The 20,024-nt window shown below is 43.2% G+C and overlaps 1 protein-coding gene across 2 annotated transcripts in view; it reads right to left on the bottom strand.

The window, feature by feature from the left end:
• mllt3 (MLLT3 super elongation complex subunit) overlaps positions 1 to 20,024 on the bottom strand; it is a 47,363-nt gene that overhangs the window by 24,463 nt on the left and 2,876 nt on the right. For both annotated transcript variants that reach the window (XM_047570166.1, XM_047570175.1), the window contains exons 3-6: positions 4,033 to 4,115; positions 2,876 to 3,019; positions 2,370 to 2,408; positions 624 to 752 (exon numbers count right to left, since the gene is read on the bottom strand). In XM_047570166.1, coding sequence (XP_047426122.1) covers positions 624 to 752; positions 2,370 to 2,408; positions 2,876 to 3,019; positions 4,033 to 4,115 — 395 coding nt within the window. The remainder of the gene's footprint in view (positions 1 to 623; positions 753 to 2,369; positions 2,409 to 2,875; positions 3,020 to 4,032; positions 4,116 to 20,024) is intronic.

Genomic DNA, 20,024 nt, shown 5'->3' with positions numbered 1-20,024 from the left:
CAGTAAATTAAATAAACCAAATATAAGTTTTAACTTAATAGTAACACTGTGATGGAAGAGAGGGGGAGAAAAAGAAAGAGAGGGTGTGACCTCCTGCTCCAGAAGTAATTCATCACACACAGCGTGTTTAGACTGGGAACTGTTTCCATGTGAAATGGGCCTCTCCTAACGTGGCTTTTAAATGACACCATTTAAAAAGACACTAAAAATAACACGTTAATGGAAACAACGTGCTCAGTTTATCGATAACGCATTTTGAAATTTGAGCTCCCCGAGACAAGTTAATACATAAAAATAAATAAATAAATGATAAAAAAAACAAAAAAACACGCTGGATGAAAATGCAGCTCGTCTATGAGTCAGTGGAGCATGTGCATACAGCTCAACAGCAACAGCAGCAGCCAAGATAGAGTTTGCTTAAGCCAAAATTGGATCACTTTGAAATCCGGGGAGTTTAAATATATTGGACATCTCTGAACCTGCTAAATGTGTGTGTGTGTGTGTGTGTGTGTGGAGGCTTATGGTGTGGAGACTTTGAAAAGTTTGAGAGTCGGGTGTAGCAGAAGGAGGAAGCCGAGTGGAAGGCTGTTTAGCTCCAGGCGTTACCTAGGAACAACACTGACCTTTGATCCGTGGAAGCTTTTGCTCTTCTTTGGGTCGGAGAAGGAGGACGTCAGCGAGCTGTTTGGAAGCGTGGGCAGCTTGAGGTGCTGGCCGAAAAGTGAGGTTGAGCCCTCCTGCATTACCATCACCTGCCGGGGATGAACGCAAAAACAATCAGTGTTCTCATATCCTCACGGTTAAATTAGACCTTTTATGTCAAGGACGGCTCAGGGCAGAAGAAGAAGAAGAAGAAAAGCCACAGGTAAACAGCTTAATCTGCCTCTTACTGCCGGAGTATCTTGCATTACAAGGCTTACGAATATGCAAGTACAGACAATACAGCCACCGAGGTTTGTCTATGGCGGAGAGCCGGGGTTTATGTTTGTAAATCTCCCAAATAATAAAAGAGAAAACTGGTGTCACGACTCAAGTTTGAAGTAATTTTTAGCCAGGTGTGCAAAAAAATTCGGTAAACTAAAGGCTTATTTAGGATACCAGGGGACATACAGTATGTTTACATGCATGTGAAAAAAAACAAATTATTGCCTTAATCCGACTTTAACTGGACAACTTAAGCGCACGTAAACTTCATTACTCTAACTAGAGTTCTCATTATCTGATTATGTATCAGACAACGTATAATCCCGGCAAAAAAAAAACATCCCAGAAAGCCAGTTTCAGAAGAAGAAGGTTAACGGAGCCGGTAGAAGAACCACCTGAAGGATAGCACCATCGCATCTGCACCAGAAGTAGTGCACACATTACGTATGAGATTAAAAAAAGCTAAACTATTATCCATCTGGTTGTTGTTTGAAATGCTGGTCTGTGACATGAACGACTCTTGTTTATTATAGGTCGTAACGGGTCAACCGGAAAGGGGGGCATATTAACGTAGTATTAACCTGCTGACAAAACACATATCGCCACCTAGTGTGGAGGAGGAGGACATGTTACTGTCAGTTACTCAGTTATTTTTTTTTTGCTTCACTTCAAACAATGGAGACTGAAACTTTCACTGAGATTTCACCAAAGATGAGTCGTACACATGTTTGCATCTCCTAAGTAAACCTTTCCACCATGTGTTCCATCTTTATTGATACAACACAATCAATCAGAAAATTGCAGAGATGAAGAAGCAGCTGGAAATACTGAGGAGGAAACGTGCTACTACCAAGCTACGTTTCTGGGGAGGTGATCGTCAGGCTACAGTGTCAATTTAATGCACAAATCTGAGAAGAATGCTTTGAAAAATGAGGCGTTTATAGTATATTTTCAATGAATAACAAAATGCAGTGACCATCCATCCAAAACAGCATCAATGATTTTAGGTAGAACTTGCACACTGGATTTGAAAGAACTCAGGTGATAAAAGAATAAAATTCTGCACCTCAGTTCCTATGTTTTTGTGAATAGCTGAGTTTCTTGGGCTTATTTCCATGTCGGCTTTTTTGGCTGCAGCTCTTCTTCTATCCTGAGTCACACTGGTTTCCCACCAGTTCTGAGCTGATTGCACCGCTGGACATCTTCAGATATCAAAGGGAAATTAAGCGGAACGCTGTGTCTACGATTCTGAATAAAACCTCTGACTTTGTGCAAGTGCACCGAGAAGAACTGATGCTGGTTTAAAGGCAAAGGCTACTTTCTTCTTTGTAATTACTTCATTCTTGAAAGCATTCTTTATTATTTATAGAATTTCCGCCTAAAGTCCCGTATGTGTCATCAGAAAAACCATTCACGAATCTCCCAAAGTCTGCTGCAAATCTTACTTTTGATTCTTCTGAACTTCTCTTGTGAGGATCCCGTTGCTGCGGAAGACAGTGAAAGAAACGAATAATTAAAACACAAATATATTTAGCTCAGGCAACTCAGTAAAATATACGGTGCAATGTATTCTGTTCTGTTCATTGACGAGTTTCCTGGGCGAATGGGACTTTCGACATGTTCTATGTCACCACTTGGGCGCTTTTTGAAGCCGAGAGGATTGGAGGGGGGAGGGGGGCAAAATAAATAGAGAGCACTTAGCTCCAGTCATAAAACCTCAGGACTACAGAGGTCCTCTGGACGGAGGCCAGCCGAAACTGAGGAAAGGTGAACAGATTATCAGAACTGTTCAGAACAGCTACACTGTGCAAAACACAATTTAAACTGCACTATAGTGGAGAATAATTATTATTAGATGTATTAGACTACAATGCACAACCAAATAGAAATCTTGTAACCTTTGAGAGAGAAGGCCAGATTTCACATGCTGCTAGGTATTCGTTAGCCCTACCCCTCCGGCCTTCAGCAGCTTCCTGCGAAACTCCTCCGTCGGGTTGTTGAAGGTGAGCTTCTCACAGCGGAGATGATTGACAGGCGGGTGACCCTCCAGGTGGAGGAACAGGTCGTAATCAAAGCGGACTTTCTTCGGTTCTTCCTGCGGGAACGTGTGGTGAATAAAACACACATGTATACACACACACACAAAAAAAGAAATAGTAGCATTTTATACCAAAGGTTTAGTGGTGAGACTCAGACTGAACCACTGACATTTATAAACAAACCAGGAGACTACTGAGACAACGTTCAGTGGACAGATAGTTTGATTTAAATGTTCCAGCATCAGAACCTCATCCCTCCGTGAAACATGGGGGCGCTAGAGTCCTGGTCTGGGTCTGTTCTGCTGCATCTGGTCATTAATGATGGACCAATGAATGAATGAACTCTACCAGTGAACTCTAAAAGAAAATGACAGGACATGAGTCCATGATATGAATGATGAATGAGAGGAAGGAAGGAAGGAAGGAAGGAAGAGAGAGAGAAAGGGAGGAATGGAGGAATGAAAGAAGGAAGGAAGAGAGGACGGAGAGAAGGTAGAGAGGAAAGAGGGAAAGAAGGAAAGATGGTAGGAAGGAAGGAAGGAAGGAAGAGTGGAAGAAAGGGAGGAATGGAGGAATGAAAGAAGGAAGGAAGAGAGGAAGGAGGGAAGGAAGGAGGGAAGGAAGGAAGGAAGGAAGGAAAGATGGTATGAAGGAAGGAAGGAGGGAAAGAAGGAAGGAAAGAAGGAAGGAGGGAGGGACGGAAGGAAGGAAGGAAGGAACTAACGAAGGAACACATGAGGTAAGGAAGGAAGGAAACGTGGAATGAAAGCTGGAAGGAAGGAGTGAAGTGAAGAGGTTCTAGAGAAGAACAGCAGCTCATACAGAAACTCACAGACGTGGACATGATTCATTTGGTTGAAAAGTTTTTTCTGTTTCAGTTCTATGAGCGGGTTCTTTCTGATCTAACAGCTGTTGTGTCTAAGATCTGATCTGTGATCACATCTGGAGGTCATCTGGGTCACAACTGTCTCCGTTGCCCTGGTAGCACGTTAAAGACTCGTCCTACGATTAGACTGTCAAAACGAAACACCATGAAGACGTGAAGCCTCAGTGAACCAGCTCAACGTACCTTGTTCTTGAAGTAAACTTCAATGGGCAGAATGAAGCCTGCGTATCCAGACTCCTCCACTTTATATGGCGGGTCCTTGCACACTGAAAGGAAAGGAAAGGGAAGTTAACGATGAGGATGAGCGTCAGATAAGAGCTTTTAATTCATTGGTTCCTGCATAAAATGCAGAGCAGCAGTCTGTAGAGGACTGGCTGCTCTGATAAACACTTTTATCACAAATTCACAGGTAACAGGGTGAATTAAAACTTCACTGAACGTACTGAACACGCTGCTCTGCTCTCATGACATTCTTGTTGAAGCATTTCTTTGCAATGCATCTTAATTTCTTTGAGATAAGATTAATATCTTTGGGTATTTGGGTTTAGACGGACCTAAGAAGTAGAAAAAAACCTTTGAACTGGAAGTAGATTTTGAAATAAATTATGTGAACACACTGTATTCATTAATACACAGGATGTTACAATCCCTTGTGCCGCGATCTGAGGCAAAACACATTTAGAAGCCTAGTCCAACTGAAAAGTCAGAAGGCTAGCAGTCAGCTAGAAGCTAGCAACCAACAATACACCAGCTAACTAGCCCAGCCAACAGCAGCAGGTAAGAAGTGATGGGACATGAAACTGCACTTCAACCAACACTTCTCCCTCTCTGCCTAAGAGCGAGAGTAAAACATAAATATAAAACGGTTTAAGCAGAACTGGAAACGATGAAATCCCAACGTCCTCAAACGTGTACATGTGAATTTGTTAAATTTTCATGTCGTATCAAACTAGAAAAGTTAATACGAATAAATAAACAAGTTTATTGACCCTTCACTACCAGTGCATGGCAGACAAAAGTGTCTCCTTATAATCTGCTACAAACCTAAACATAATGTCCCCATATGAGGAAGGTGGGTCTCAGGAGATGGTCTGTTCAGATGCATCCTTACAAATAGGGCAAGAAGTTCAAGACTTCCCCACCTTAACCTCCCCCACCCCCCACCCCACCCCACGGGACTTAAGAGACAAACAAAGCCGACTAGAGCTCAGGTGTTCGTCCTCGGAGGCGTGTTTGTGGGACTCCGTCCCCGTGGACTTGTCAGGGACAGACACTAATTAAGTCGAGTGTGAGCGTTTACTGGAGGATAGAGACACAAGGGTGAGTGTGAAAATACAGTGAACGACGTGGCTGATAATGGATTAATGGAGAATATTCACCTGACGCCACATTTAAGAGCTGCACTTCACTGCTGCTCCACGGATTTCACATCACTACTTTGACACCAAGTTTGGCATTTTGTAAGAGGCATCCTGGAGTTTTTTGGAGTCTTAAGTGACCATATTTGGATGACGGGCAAATCCTCGGCGTCCAGACCAATCTACCCAAAAATCTCTCTTTTAAAGGTTCCTACTTTATTTTGGAATTATTCATAAAAAGTACAAAGAGAACACTGATACACACTGAACACTGATTTAGACAACAACTTCATATTATTGGACTCATTTAGTATTAAATGTGCAAAGCTTATGATATTATGTAGTGAACCTCTGCAGAGGCTTCACCTATTACAATGGTTCCCAACCTGGGGGGCAGATCTGAGCTCACCATCAGTTTTCACCTGTTTCACCAGGTTTTAACTGGTTGCAAGGTTGAGAACCACTGAACTATAACTGCTCCATGTTCCATATACTGTCTATAGTAGTACTACCCTAACCCTAGCTTCCCTATAGCACAAGTCTATGCTTTCAGTAAATATGGTGCGTCAAACCTGTGAAAATCAGACAACCTGTCCCTCATGCCCCTGAAAAGTTGTAACTCTAGGAGAAACACCGGTAGTGAATGAGAAATAAAAGTTAAGATTTCTCTCTTGTGTCTCAGGTGACTGCAGAACGTACGAGTAGATCGTGATGTATGATTTATTTTAGATATTTTTTTTACAGTAACTATCACTGTTCATTGATTAATGGCTATATCAAGGAGCGGAAACCACCACTAATTTCAATATATACATTTTTCAAACCAAAGTCACTCGTGAAAACACAATTACTCATCGTTCACCTTGATACAAAAACAATGAAGACATTATTTACACCTGGAGAATACCATGCAGTTTAAGGTAACTCAAAAGCTTTTCTGGTCCAGTATCCATTTCTGAAATTGTACTGCACTGGTGCAGAGCCAAGAATGGGAATAAAAGAAAACCACAAGATAAATGTGTCACGGCTTTCTGAAGAACACAGCCGACAACAAAGCTTACAGTGATGAAGGAGACCTCTGGAGCACCTTGAGTCATCCACAGCCTTGGCATCAGTCTAGTCATTACAGCGCTCTCCCGTTTCATTCTGAAGCTCCGACCCTTCACTGAGGACCAGTGATTGATGGCTCGGCTGACTACGCTGAGGTCGACCTCACCGCTGGGGCCAAGCCACCCAAAACCCAATACCAGTAAGCAAATATTATGGGTTGGAGTTAATTGTGCAAGAGGGTCAGGTTCAATTACAGCCGGCTAAAAGGACCCATTCACAGAGGCACCTTTACGTAAACCGGGGGTGGAGATGAGCAGAACCAGCTTCAACTGGACGGAAAAAAAACCTACACTGAAGTGCATAAACTCTCCGGAGGCATTAATACACGTACATATACACACTACCGGTTAAATGCTTTACAACAATCCAATATATTTCTTTCTTTTTTTTATTGAAGTGTATGAAGTTTAATGTCTCACTTTACTCTGAAATGAAAGCAAAGAATAATTAAGCGGAGGAGGAGTTTGTTTTTATCCTTAGGTAGTTCTTTTATAGCTTGGACTAAGTTCTGTGTCATTATCTTGCTGTAGGATGAAGCCCTGACCAACTAAACCAGAGGATACTACGTGTATATATATATTCTTTTCATACATAAATTGGTTAAAATTATGTGAATTTTAGGTGTAAAATACAATACAAGTAGAGGGCGACAGGGCTTTTTAACACAACAACACTAATTCAAATAGATATATTTTTGCCCTAATCCATTACTGATCTCTGAATATTGACCATTTGCTGATCCAAGTCTTACTCCAGTCTGAAAATAAACTCCCTCCCTTGGAGATTCATAAAGGCTTTTCTGATCTGACTCGTTCTCTTAACTCAGATCACGTGTGCACCGTGCAGCTGTATTAAGTCCAAAAAAAAGGTCTGTCAAAGCTAAAAAACTTGTGTTTTCCCTTGTTTTTTTGCCTAAGTGTACCACTCAGCATATTTCTTTTTTTTTTTTTGGTTGCGACTCAAGCCCGTACTATTGAATGACTATTACCTATCAAATGACCACCATTTCATCAAACAGCCACACTGCACAATTTACAAATTTCTGTCTATTTTCCAGAATAAAGTTCTTCCACAGAGCAGCCATGCTTCGTCACGTGATTTTTGGCAATTTTTACACTTTGGTTTTTGATCATTTAAAAAAAATAAATAAATAATGCCTGGATCGGCCATGATACCAATCTACCGATTGGGCATCCCTTCTAGAGATCGACTGATATGGAAGTTTTTAGGGCCGATACTGGCATCAGCCTTGGTCGATACATGCTGTTGACTTTTCTGAATTTGGAGCCGATACCTTTTCTCCCTCCATTCACATGATAAAAATTCTAACTAATGTTAGCCGGCAGACTTCTACTTAACAACACGGGCTGATACCGATACCAATAATAATAAAAAAAAAAACATCTCTAATCGCCAACATAGAAAACAGATATAACAAATACTGGTGACAAGTTTCATGGAGAAAGGATGAAATACACCAATGCTGATGTATCTGTGCTCGGTCAACGGGTCGACACTGGGACAAAAACGGCATCATAGGCACAACTGTTCTGGGGGACGAAATATCCAACTAAATACCTTAATGACTGGTTGGTTAACTTAGCAGTAAATATGCCTGAAACGTATTTTCCTAGCACCAACGGTTTGTTAGTTGTAACTCCTCATTTGTGAGGAAATGAGTCCGGTGTTTCCACCAGTTTGAGGTTTTCTACTTTCAGCTTCCAACTGTTGATTAAATAACACAGTATTCATTCTGGACACTGGCTTATGAGACATAATGAAAATAATGACAACATAACGACTAAATGACTAACTGTGAAGGAGCAGCGCAGCATCTCGGGCCGTGGTTGAGTGGTTCAGGTTGAAAAGTTTACCGTCGTCTGAAGGAGCGTCTGAGAGGCAGAGATGCACAATGCGAGCGCTGACCTGTAACGGAAAACCTGCCAGCGGTCACAGAAGCTCCCAACGAGGGACAGGCCCACGTCGTTTATTAACGTCTTCTTGGGTTTAAGCTGATGTGCCAATCACAGAACAATGCCAGTCACTATGTATTTGCGCTTTCTTCACAGACTGCTTTGTAATGAGGCCGGGCTAGACGACGGGCCCGACTGTAAAACAAAAGACGGGAAATAAGAAATTCTTTAGCGGAGGCTTGTGCCACAAACATGAACTCGTCCCGTTGATCTTCGATTAATTTCTCTTTTCAAGCCCAAAGCATTCTCCACGACAACTGCATTTTTTTTTTTTAATGCGAGTCGATTCAGAAACAGATTGAGCCGCCACCAAGTAATGAGAGTGAGCAACACTGGCCTGACAGCACTGTAAACCAATTATTTCATAATTAAGACAATTACAACCAAAAAAAAAACGGTTTGCCCGACTTTTAGATTTAAACATCCCAAAAACAAACCATTACACATGGTTTGTGTGACATGAGTTATCTGGGGATTAGCAGCTAAGAGAGTCTCTGGTTGACTGGTTGAACGAGCAGACCATTAACGCTAAAGTTGTTTTTTCCTCCACAATCCTACAGGAACTCTCCTGACCCGAGCAACCTCACACTAATCAGCTAACAGCAAGACCCCCCCCCGAACCCAAACGGAGGTCAAGATTAATCTGACAAGATGAGACACTATAATGAGAGAAACATCCGAGTTTGTGTTGTACGCCGGCTGGCGACTGGTCTGGGCCAGTTTAAGGTCAGATAAGGGTCAGGAGAACGGCGTGAAATTCTTAATGCGAGGTCTCAGATTGGATCTGGGCTAATCCGATGGAAAGGTAGGTGTGAACAGCTCCAAGGATGCATTGAGAACACGTTTGAAAGATCACATTTGGAGGTGGTCTGAAGAGTTTTGCCTCATTCGTTCAGAAAAAGAACAATGATCACCGGAAAAGGAAAATGCACCCTAAGTAGTCTTCTGGGGGAGTCGTGGGCCTGACTTAAGGAAACATCGGTGAAGGGAGGAGCCCAATAGGAAATCCCAATGATGTGCCGCATACTGCCTGCTGCTGTTGGCTAGGCTACTTAGCTGGTGTCTTCTCGTTGGTTGCTAGCTGGTAGCTGACTGCTAGCCTGATGGTCGGTTTTCATTTGGACCGGGCTTATAAATGTGTTTTGCCTGGGACCTTGGTACAAGGGATGGTTACATCTTATTCTGTGTAATAATAATAATAAAAAAAGTCTTTGTAGCTGTTAATTAACAGCAAATAATGAATACATCTAACCAAGAATTAACCAATTAAAGTATTAGTAGTAGAGTATACAAGTGTGATGCTGTCAATTATTGAAGCCGTCATGTTGCTGTATAAGCATCCATGTGGAGTTACATTTCCTTCATCACAGATGTCTTTATTTAACTCTATTATTGCCGATTATGGTGCACATAGAAGCTTCCAGGATCTAAGGTACGGGTGCAAACACAAAACAGCGCTGTTGTTGGTTCTGAAACCGACAACAGAAGAGATCCATTAGAGACAGTAGCTGTCAAAACATTCTCCTGCATCCCAGATGATGCCTGTGTTTATTTTCATACAGAGCACGAAGCTGAGATTTCTAAAACCAGGTGCTAAACGTTGGTCGCTTTTGACGGTTTTGCCCAGATCGGATCCTAACGCGAGGCCTGAACAGGCCCTTAGTTCTCACCATGTGAAGGCGTAAACACCATATGCACATAATAGACTAAAAACCACACCCACCTCATGGAAACACAAACACAGATGTAGAGGGGGACGGAAGCATAGCCGAGGTTCTACTTATAACAGGTCCCACACTGACACTACACACAGTGGGACGAGGTGCTCTCACCACATGACTTCTTTTTTTTGCCTCCCGTGAGAACCCTTTTGTACGTGGTGTACTCTCTGAGGTTTGACACTCGTCAGCTCAGGGGGATTTCTGAAATCTGATATCTTATTTTTGTGGCATACCTGTGACCAACTAATATCGCTGCTCAATTACACACTAGACAAATCAATGTACGTCTTTAATATGAACCATAAGGGATCGTTACAGCTATGTCTATACGTGATTTTTTTTCCCCACCCTTGCATTTTGCTCCCTTCTCCATATTGGTGGACGATAAAAAATGTCTGATGTCCTGATACCACTTCGCTCCTTCAATATGAGCAGTTTGGACAAAACATCCAACACATCATGAGAGATCCCTGATGCCAGCAACACAAACACTGGGGAGGCAGGGGAAAATGCCCTCAGATAATCCACAATCTGTAAACCAGCGGGACTGCTGTCGATGACAAAACGTTTCTATGGACCCCAAGAAATGCTGGAGACTCAGAGGCATCACCACATCACAGAAAACGCACGACCACAACTTGTAGCAGGACATTTCACCAGCGGTCGAGCTAGTGACAGAGTGACTGATGGAAAAAGACAAGAGGGTGACTCAATGCCAGCGCCATTTGTAAAAGGACCTACGAGAGAAGACTGCTGAGGAGACCCAGGCTTCAGAGAAATATTATTAAATGCTATTGAGTGGTGCAGCCTGTTTTTATCCAGGTTATCGGTATCTTCAGCTCACAGTAGGTGGCGTACGTAATCAGGTCAAGAACATAGATTCCATGACTTTCTACTGTGTCTTTATTAGTGATGTCATCAGAGACGAGTCCGTGTCAAGAAATCTGAACTTGTTTGACCCCTAGCCTGAAACCTGTATCTGTTTTAGATTCATCCGCATGTTCTCACCAGCGGTTGCTGAAAGCCAGGGCTCCCCCGTGCTACCCAAACCCTGCGTGTTCAGAAATGCCGTTTCCTAGCACAGCTGGGCTAAATCTGCTAGCCGTTTGACAACTGCTCTCAGATCATTAGGTGGGGGTGGGGGTTATGGCACCATTAAAATCAAAAGGGGTCACCTAATCAGGAAGTCCTGCCAATTTTTTTAAGATATCCTGCTCTGCAAAGCCGATACTCAGGCCAGACATAGCGAAGCTACAGGCTCCGTCCATTAATCATCCATGGAGGAGCATTGCGGTACTGGATAACACACATGGCGACTGCCTGTTAGTTACTGCCGCCTGCCTGCCTGCCTGGGATTTATTGCATCCGAGTATAAATTTTAGGTCCGATTGGAAACGTCAAGGATCTCAAACACAGGGCAACCCCTTCTGTTAATGAATGAGTAGTTGCAAACATACAAAATAACAATGCCAGAAAAAGTCTGACAAACGACCTCCACCTCAGTCACTCTGATTTACTCAACTGTTGGAAATCTAACCACTAAAACAATCGGTTTCCCCAATCAGGATTTATTAATTCCGCTGGGTTAGGGTTAGTGTTTGGAGCTGCAGTAAATAATACACAAAAAGTTTTACGTCAGGGCCGAGTGAGAAAGCAGTGAAGGAGCTGCCAACAGACAGCCCATATAAACCGTGCTTTAATAAACCACTTCCTCCAGCCCTCCTTTCATTGGCTGAGCTGAGAAGAGCAGGCATTTACAGCTCAGTTCCTGTTATTTGGTGGTGGCTGCCCCCGTCTATCAGCGCCTCCTCCCCCCCTTCCCCATCCTTTCATGCCACCACCACCACCACCACCAGCAGACAGCCTGCAGCTCTCATAGCTCTTGATTTCTTTGTGTTACACCTACGTGAGTAGGTATTATTTCTGAGGAATCGTAAAACAATTACTGGCAAATTCCTGAAGCTCTTTGATTTCTGCCAGACACTGGAAGAGAAGGGGGGAGGGCAAGGACGGGGGGGTTCACACATCTTATCGAATTTCACAACAGTTTGATTTTCCTGGAGAGATGCTGGAGAAAGGTCTTGGGCAGCGCTGACTAAAACGACTAAAACACCAATGTGTAGCCGTGACACGACAGTAGCCGGTGATTTTTACTGCTGCTGCTTTAAATCCATACTTCAAACTCTAGAAGCTCATCTGTCGTCATCACCGGTGTCAACTCATGGATTTTTTGCGTCACCATTGACATGCACACATTTTTGGTTTTAGCGCACATGTACAACCAGGACACGCACCTTGGTGAACTCACACAAGCTGGCAACTATGAATGTGGATTTCTGCCTATTTTTAATAAATGTAAGACTTCACTCTCCATACTGGACGCTTTGTTCTTGCTTCCATTGACGTCACTGTTTGGCTGTTTTGGGTGGTTTCAGGCCATTTATTGTTTCAGTAGCTCAGGTAAACTTGTGACAAAGATGAGATCACCCTGTTACGTAGGGACATTGTAGCTTCCTGAATTAATCATCTGTCTTTTAACTCTTGTCTCTCTCTCATGTCGCTACAAAAAAAAAAACCTTCCCTGTCTCACCCTGTAAGAAACCTTCTTAAAAAAGGTCGGCACCGTGTCTAACTCGTGACTCAGCGTTAAGTCATAAACGTCAGTGGATGTCCCAATCAAATCGGTAGTCTTCCATAAACCAAAAACACACAGCGTCACAGCTTATTCCTTTTCATCATCAAGGCGCCAATAAAACAAAGTAGAAGAAGACGACGACTTCTTTGTTTGCTTTAACGGCCGCTGCCCAAAACCAAAGTAGAAGAAGAAGAAGAACCAGTATCATGAAGTCACACAGGCAGAATGTGTAAACTGTCCAGTGTGGATGTTTGGTGGGGTGGTAGTAAATCGATTCAACGGCGACAAACAAAACATAAATCTTAAAAAGCTGAGTCCACTCAGGAAAAAGCTGCACCAACGCTGAACACCGCGTTTAAAAGGCGAGTTAGACCGGAGCATGTTTTCTGGAGCCAAGGTTAGGGACGGGCATTGATAAGATTTAATTGATACCATCATTGATCCGATTCCCTTATCAACTCCTCCTGTGAGTTTTTGGTTTAGAAAAGGAAGGCGTTGGTGGTTTCGTGTAAACAAGCGATAACAGCTTGTGTAAGACAACAAATTGGAAACTGGATCCTCACTAGCTCGGCTCTGCTGAGACTTAGCAATAGCTGCAATTGTTGACTGTAGATTGTCCAACACGTGGCTCTCTCAGTATTTAAACTCTCAAACGTGATGGTGGTCTTGGTGCTCCATCCGTCTGCAGTCGTATCATCCAACTCCTCGATTGCCGTCCCTAGCTAAGGTCGTTTTCTAACAGCTCTATTTATTGGACTTAAAGCAGCTGGATGGTGCACATGTGATCCAGGAGAATAAGTGAGGTAAGAAAAGCTTTTATGAATCTCAAGACAAGGAAATTTTGTTGATGTAAGATCGGTCGATACTGAATATAAAACGGTCGGTATCTGATCGGGACATCCTACCTTGTTGGAAAGTCGACCTTTTCAGAATGGTGGCCAAGAAAATCTTAAATGATTTAAAAAACCTCACAATGATTATGGAGAGTATATCATAGGTGAAGCAGGTGAACGGTTGGATCTTGAAGGTTTAACACGACAAATGAAAACTACAACTAGAAAGACCTTGAAATTGTGCAATTGAAACTGCAAACAGAAGACTGGAAGATGTGCATGAACTTGCAGACGCGCTACAAGTGCAACCATGCATGTTTTATTCTGGTGTATTTCAACACGACAATTTAAAAACCGTAATCACCTGTAGGACAGTCGACTGCTCACCTACCTTGGTTATTACAGCCTCAGACAATAAGTACAGCAGCATGTTACCCCTCCCGCCCGTGAGATTATCAATCCTTCAAACTCTGACTGATGACATTAGCAAGGCGGCAGCAAAGAGACGAGGAGGAATGTGCTGCAGCTTCTGAGCCATATTTCAGCCCAAGGATCTGTATCTCGTGTACAGGTCACTGCAGTGACTTGACTTATGTGGTATGTGCACACAAGCCACAAATTAAGCTCGAGCGGGAGGATGAGGGGAGTTAAAAGATTTCATGCGGGCGTACCGCGGAGCCTGGGAGATGGCCAGAGGCTAACATGTTGGGCCAATCATTTAGGAATCAATCTGTGGGTAGGTCTGTGTGCGTACGCGATGAGGGGGGGCTTACACCGCCGCCAATCTGGCCGAGAGAACACAAGAGTCCTGTCCTTAAGGAAAGGAGACACTCGGCATGGCTTCAGTTTGTCATTTTTCCATCTTCGAGGCATGTCTTTTTCATTAAAGAAATGCAGACTAGAATTTAGATATTGTAAATCAGCGATAAAAGGTCCAATGAGCCCGGCTTTGTGTACATCAACCAGCGCGATCGGGGAGAATAGTTTCCAGGACGAAGACGGACATGTGAGTTAAATGCGAGGATAACGTTTCTACTAAAAGACGAGACCAAAACCACAAATCTTGCAATAAATAACCTTCTGGGCGAAAGGGACGGGCGGGGGGGGGGGGGGGGGGGGGTCCTGGGTTAACCATGAGGGACACATAAACATTGTAAAGACAATAATTTTTTATGGGCTCACATAAACACATCACAGCCAATCATAAATATGACGAGGTGCAGAGATGCTGGTGTTGAACACATGTGCCTGAGCTCAGTCTTCGGACCGAACCGGAAAAGAGACGGTACCTGGTTTGAGTGGAGCGCCTCCTGCGTCGTGTCCGTCCTGCACCATTGACGCCTACAACGAAGTGACGCTCATCAGAAGGGACGAACTGATCTAGACTCCAATGTATCGTATTTATTTACTTCACTGTCTGCTAAAGTAGCATCAAAACGTACTCGTTAGCTAGCGTCAAAGCTGCCACGATTCGAAGAAGAAGAAGCAAAATCTGGAAATTGTGCAAAGTGGATGTTTGGTGGTGGTGGTAGAACGAGATCAACGTTCAATACGACCGACGTGATTCAATCAAGAGAGGAGAGAAGTGCACACACTGAACGCTGCCTTTAGAATTAACGAGACAATAAAATATTACAGAAAGCGGTGCAGAGTTTATGGCGCTGGATGACCAGCCTCTTTCTGGAGCCGAGGTACGAGCTACCCTCGCTGTTGACACAAATATTTATGGGACTTTACCGAGAGTCTCCTGTGATTCTCTCTCATCTGCTGGGTTTCTAGCCTGCACACCATTACAACTCCATTAGAAATATGTTAGACAAGCATGGGCCAAGATCACAGGAGTGAAATTTAGGGACTTGTCCAGCTTTTTCAACAAACCCACATTTTATCTTCTCCTGGTCGTCCAGTCTGTGAGACAAGTCTTTTATTCCCGCTGCCATTCGTCTTTTATATTCTTTAGACTCTTGTGTTCCTTGGCATTTTACTTCCTCTGTTCTGCTTCTTACTTTTTTTTTATTCCTCTTTTATCTGTTCTTATCTGTACTTGTGTATTATAGTATGTACGCTGTCCAAACTAATGGCCCTGGTGGGATTAATAAACTTGTCTGAACCTGAGTCTGAATCCAAGTAAGATAAGAAAAAACTGTTTATGAATCTCCAGGGGAGGACATTTGGTTTATTTAAGACTGAAGCAGGACTGAGATCGACCTCTACCGAGTATTAAAAGATCATTACCGGCAAAAAATAAAAATAAAAAAAACTCCAACAAAGAGAGAGGAGGATCAGACTAAATCCTGGTTCATGCTCCTTCCACAGGTTTTTACACAGAGGCTGCACCACAAATAAAAATAAAACAAAAGCATTTCTACTTGCTAACTGCGCTAACATGCTAATGGACGGCCAGTCTGCTGTGTCAAGTTCCTCCAGGAACTTAACTTGGGGAATAGACGGCACGTCAGGTGCTACCAAAATATCGCAATAAATAAATAGTAATGAAACGCCTACATTTCTAATAACCTCCCAGAAATATCTAAAACACTTTTACTCTCTCATGAGGTTTCTGTTGACACTGGCGTCAATGGAGATGACGCTGGAGGTCATGTGACCAGTTCATTTGAAGTCCATCTTCCTCAAAGTGAAGTCTGACGAGACGAGAATTTAAGAGAATTATGGGATATCATGAGACACCTTTAAACGGAACCACGTACGAAGAGCAGTCGTACGAAATATCGCTTTAATTTTGCAAAAAACTCCAACAGAAAACACTTTTTCCGCAATTCCCCATCACCAGCGTCAACGGAGATGATGCAGGAGGTCACGTGACCAGACAATTCGAGGTCCGTGCGAAGTCTCGCTTGATGACAATTTATAATTTATGGGATATCGCGAGACAAACATCTTTCAATGGAAACTCATACAAAATCAAAATTTCAGACATATCGCTTTTATTTTGCGAAGAATTGTCATGGAAGCGCAGCTAATGTGGTCGGGACACATCACCTCTTCCTAAATAAATGTTTTTCCTGACTGATGGAGCCGTAATATAACAGCTCACATGTTAGGATGAACTGGCTGTTGAACAGTCGGGTCAACACCGTCTTTGAAGCACATCTTTTTTTTTTTCCTGCTATAACAAAGCCTCAAAAAAAATAAAATAAAAAAAATAGATAAAAGAACCTCATGTGCATCTTTCCTGCGCTGCATCGGCCCATTTCTTCCCCATTACGCCGTCTCACATCTCTCCATAAAAAGTGACAAAAATCCTCTGAAACGCCACAAACACCTTTGAAGAGATGCCATCTCCAGAGCAGATTAAATGGCAGCCCCCCCGGCTCCAAATGAGGTGCTTAAGCAGCGTGAGCCGCCGCCGCTGCCGCTGCCTACTGCCAAAACAGACCCCCCCCCCCACCCACCCAGCCACCCACACCCCCCCTCCACTGGTTCCAAAGAGCTTCTTTACCTCCATTTGTTCAAACGGCTTTGCCATTTGGCTGTCTCCATGGCGACGCCTCAACGCCGGCCCGTTAACCGCACGACAATAATGAAGCGCGGTGGCAGCTTTACCGACTGATTCGTCATTAATCTTAATGTGTGTCTGGCAGCTTCGCCACAGACCCACAACAAATCACTCAAAAAAAAAAAAAAAAAAAAAAAAAGAGAAAGAAAGAAAGCGTGGGAGGAAGTTTGCTCACCGGCTCTTTATCGCTTCTCATCCCTGACTTTGCTTTCTATTTATATCTCTTATTTTACCTTCTGTAAACCTACAACACACACACACACACACACACACACACACACACAGATTCAGGTTTGAGATACCAGGACACGGCGTCGTATTCAAAACAGGATTAAACGTTTCACTTTCTTATCTGGAAAACAAAAAGCTCTGCGGTTCTGACAAAGCAGGTGAAACGGGGAGAAGTAAAAACGATATTCCAGTCCATTTAGTCTCAGATGGGCTCCATCCTCCTCCTCCTCCTCCTCCTCCTCCTCCACCACCGTCCCACTCCTCCTCTCCTCGTGCTAAATATCCAGTTTCCAAGGCTACACAGTGTGGAACCAATCGTAGCTGCTATTTTCCTACTACTGATGCTCCGCAGAATATTCCTGCCGCCTAAAAAAAAAACACAAGTTAAAATGAGAAACGGGAGCTCTCGCTTCATCCTGACGCGTTTACTCTGAGCGTACGATGCGTTTAAATGTCTCCGGTGTGAAGGAACTGTACGACTACATCGTGTCCTCTGACCACCGCACTAAACAATGTGCTCATTAAAGGACACAATCAACAGAGAACAGGGAAAAACACAACACAGCCGCCAGGTAGTTGTGCAGCACTCGCTCCAAACAATTATGTTTCACAGAAGCAGCAGAAAATGGTCTAAATTTAGCTGCTGATAATCGATAGCTGCTTTTATTTTGCTTAACGCACCGAGGAACATCGGTTAATCTGCTGCACACCGATCAGGCATAACATTATGACCACCTTCCTTCTGGATGTCCTGGATGTTGTTAGTGTTGATCTAGTGAAGTTAAAGGCTTGGTGAGTTGTTTTTTGTGTGTGTGTGTGTGTGTGCGAGGCTGCATCCTGCTGCTGCAAACCATCAAGGGGTGTCACTGCTATTGGGGGGGGGTCTGGTCTGGTCTGGTCTGGTCTGGTGCCACATGTCTAAACAACAACCAAAAGTTTCCCAGCAGAACTCTGAATTGTCAGAAGATGTAATTAACGCCTCCCGTTGGTGGTCATAATGTTGTGGCTGATCAGTGTTCACAAGTAGAAAAACTAAAAATCTAAAATTATTATAATTATGTTGTTTTATTCTCTAGCCTTAACAGTAAGATCAGAACATGCAAAGATGCACCTGAACCTCTCATTCTAATCAGGTCAAATCCTGAGTCACTATCAACAAATAAAACCTTCACTTGAGACTGAGCTATAATTTGTCACCAGGTCCCTTAAACCACTTGAGCAGCACAGGACGGGTCTGAAGGCTGGTTTGGTGGCGTGAGACTTATTGAAGGTTAAGTTTTCTCCTCATTTATCGAGGCCCAGAGAAGCAGGACGGAGTGAAGCTCTGAAGGTTCGACATCAGCTGAGCAGGAGTCGGGTTTGTAGGAGCTCAGACTCGAGTCCATCGTCTCTGAGGCGGCTGTTCATCATCAGCCCTGAGACGTCCTCAGACTAAAGCCTCAATTAAGGCGATAACTTATTGTACACAATTGCAAGAGCCGCGATTTACGTTGGGGTGCAATACTCCTCCGAGCCACAGGAGGGCAGCAACACGGTGTTCGCACTGGAGTAATTTGAAGACCAGTTATATTCTATATTCTGCATTCAATATTAAACTATCCAAATAATGTAGGGTGGCCATGCAACTACTGGAAACACACATGGGGGGGAAAAAGCATAATAAATTGTGATTGGCTCAGCAGCGATAGGGGCGGGGCCTAATGTGTACAGGAGGCTTAGATTGACAGGTCTAATGCTGATTGTGCCTCCATTCATCCCTTTACTAAAATATGTCAGATTCACATTAATGTGTAACTAAAGAAATTTAAAGAAAAATGTATAAAAAATGTCCAATCAACCAAAGATCGGTTGCAGACCTATGACTTAACGTATCGTCAGTCTGGCTCGCTCCGTAACAACTCCACCCAAACACCCTTTTTTTCCCCTTGCCCTCATTCGAGTTAATTTTCGCTTTCCAAGTCCTGCTTCACTTTTCAAAAAATTTTGCTGAAATTTCGCTAAAACACGAGTCGCACAAATGTTCGTTCCCTCTGAATCTCCTCAGTTAAACTTTTGCTCCACGTGTTCCATCTTTAACGATACAAAACGAGCAGAAACGAGCACCACCAAGCGAACCAATCACAGCGCAGGGTCTGGGCTGTTGCCATAGCAACGGCATTGAATTAGTATAAACCGCGTTTTACAGGTGAACGATAACGATGAAGCTCACCTCTGTTCTAGGGACGTTCTTTAATATACAACCGTTGTCGGGGGTAAATATGGGGACATGTTAACCAGTTTTACTACTAGTGTGGGATTATTCTACTAATATTAACTCATCGTCACAGTAAAATAGTCCATCCTCAGTCAATCTACTGCATTAATCAACCAGTAGAAGATGTTAACACCTAATTATGCAGGAAAAAATACCACGGTGTTTCATAGTGATGTGGAAATAAACCCATGAGAGCAGAATCCTGGTCTGAAAGCTACTTAAAGACCCAGTTCTGAGGTTCTTAACTCATGAAGAAAGAGATAAAACAAGTCAACATGACACAGTCGTGCTTTGAACTTGACTTCTGGGCTGCAGGTGTTGAGAGACGCCGCTGAACAGCCGTTAACTTTTTTTATCTGGAAGATGTCGATAACTTACTTTGCATTAGAGAAAAAAAAAAAAAAAAAAAGAGAATGAGAAGCAGAAGGACCAACAGCTGCCTCTGTGATGTTATCACATCTCAACTAGGGAGCTTCCCTCGGCCCACAGCTCCACCTTTACACCTAAAAACCACCAATTAATAGAAGCCAGGATGCAGAATTT

Source organism: Mugil cephalus, chromosome 1 (genome assembly GCF_022458985.1).
Source record: "Mugil cephalus isolate CIBA_MC_2020 chromosome 1, CIBA_Mcephalus_1.1, whole genome shotgun sequence".
In the NCBI taxonomy this organism is placed as follows: domain Eukaryota; kingdom Metazoa; phylum Chordata; class Actinopteri; order Mugiliformes; family Mugilidae; genus Mugil; species Mugil cephalus.
The sequence above is the reverse complement of the archived record's forward strand: the minus strand, read 5'-3'. Positions and strand labels throughout refer to the sequence as shown.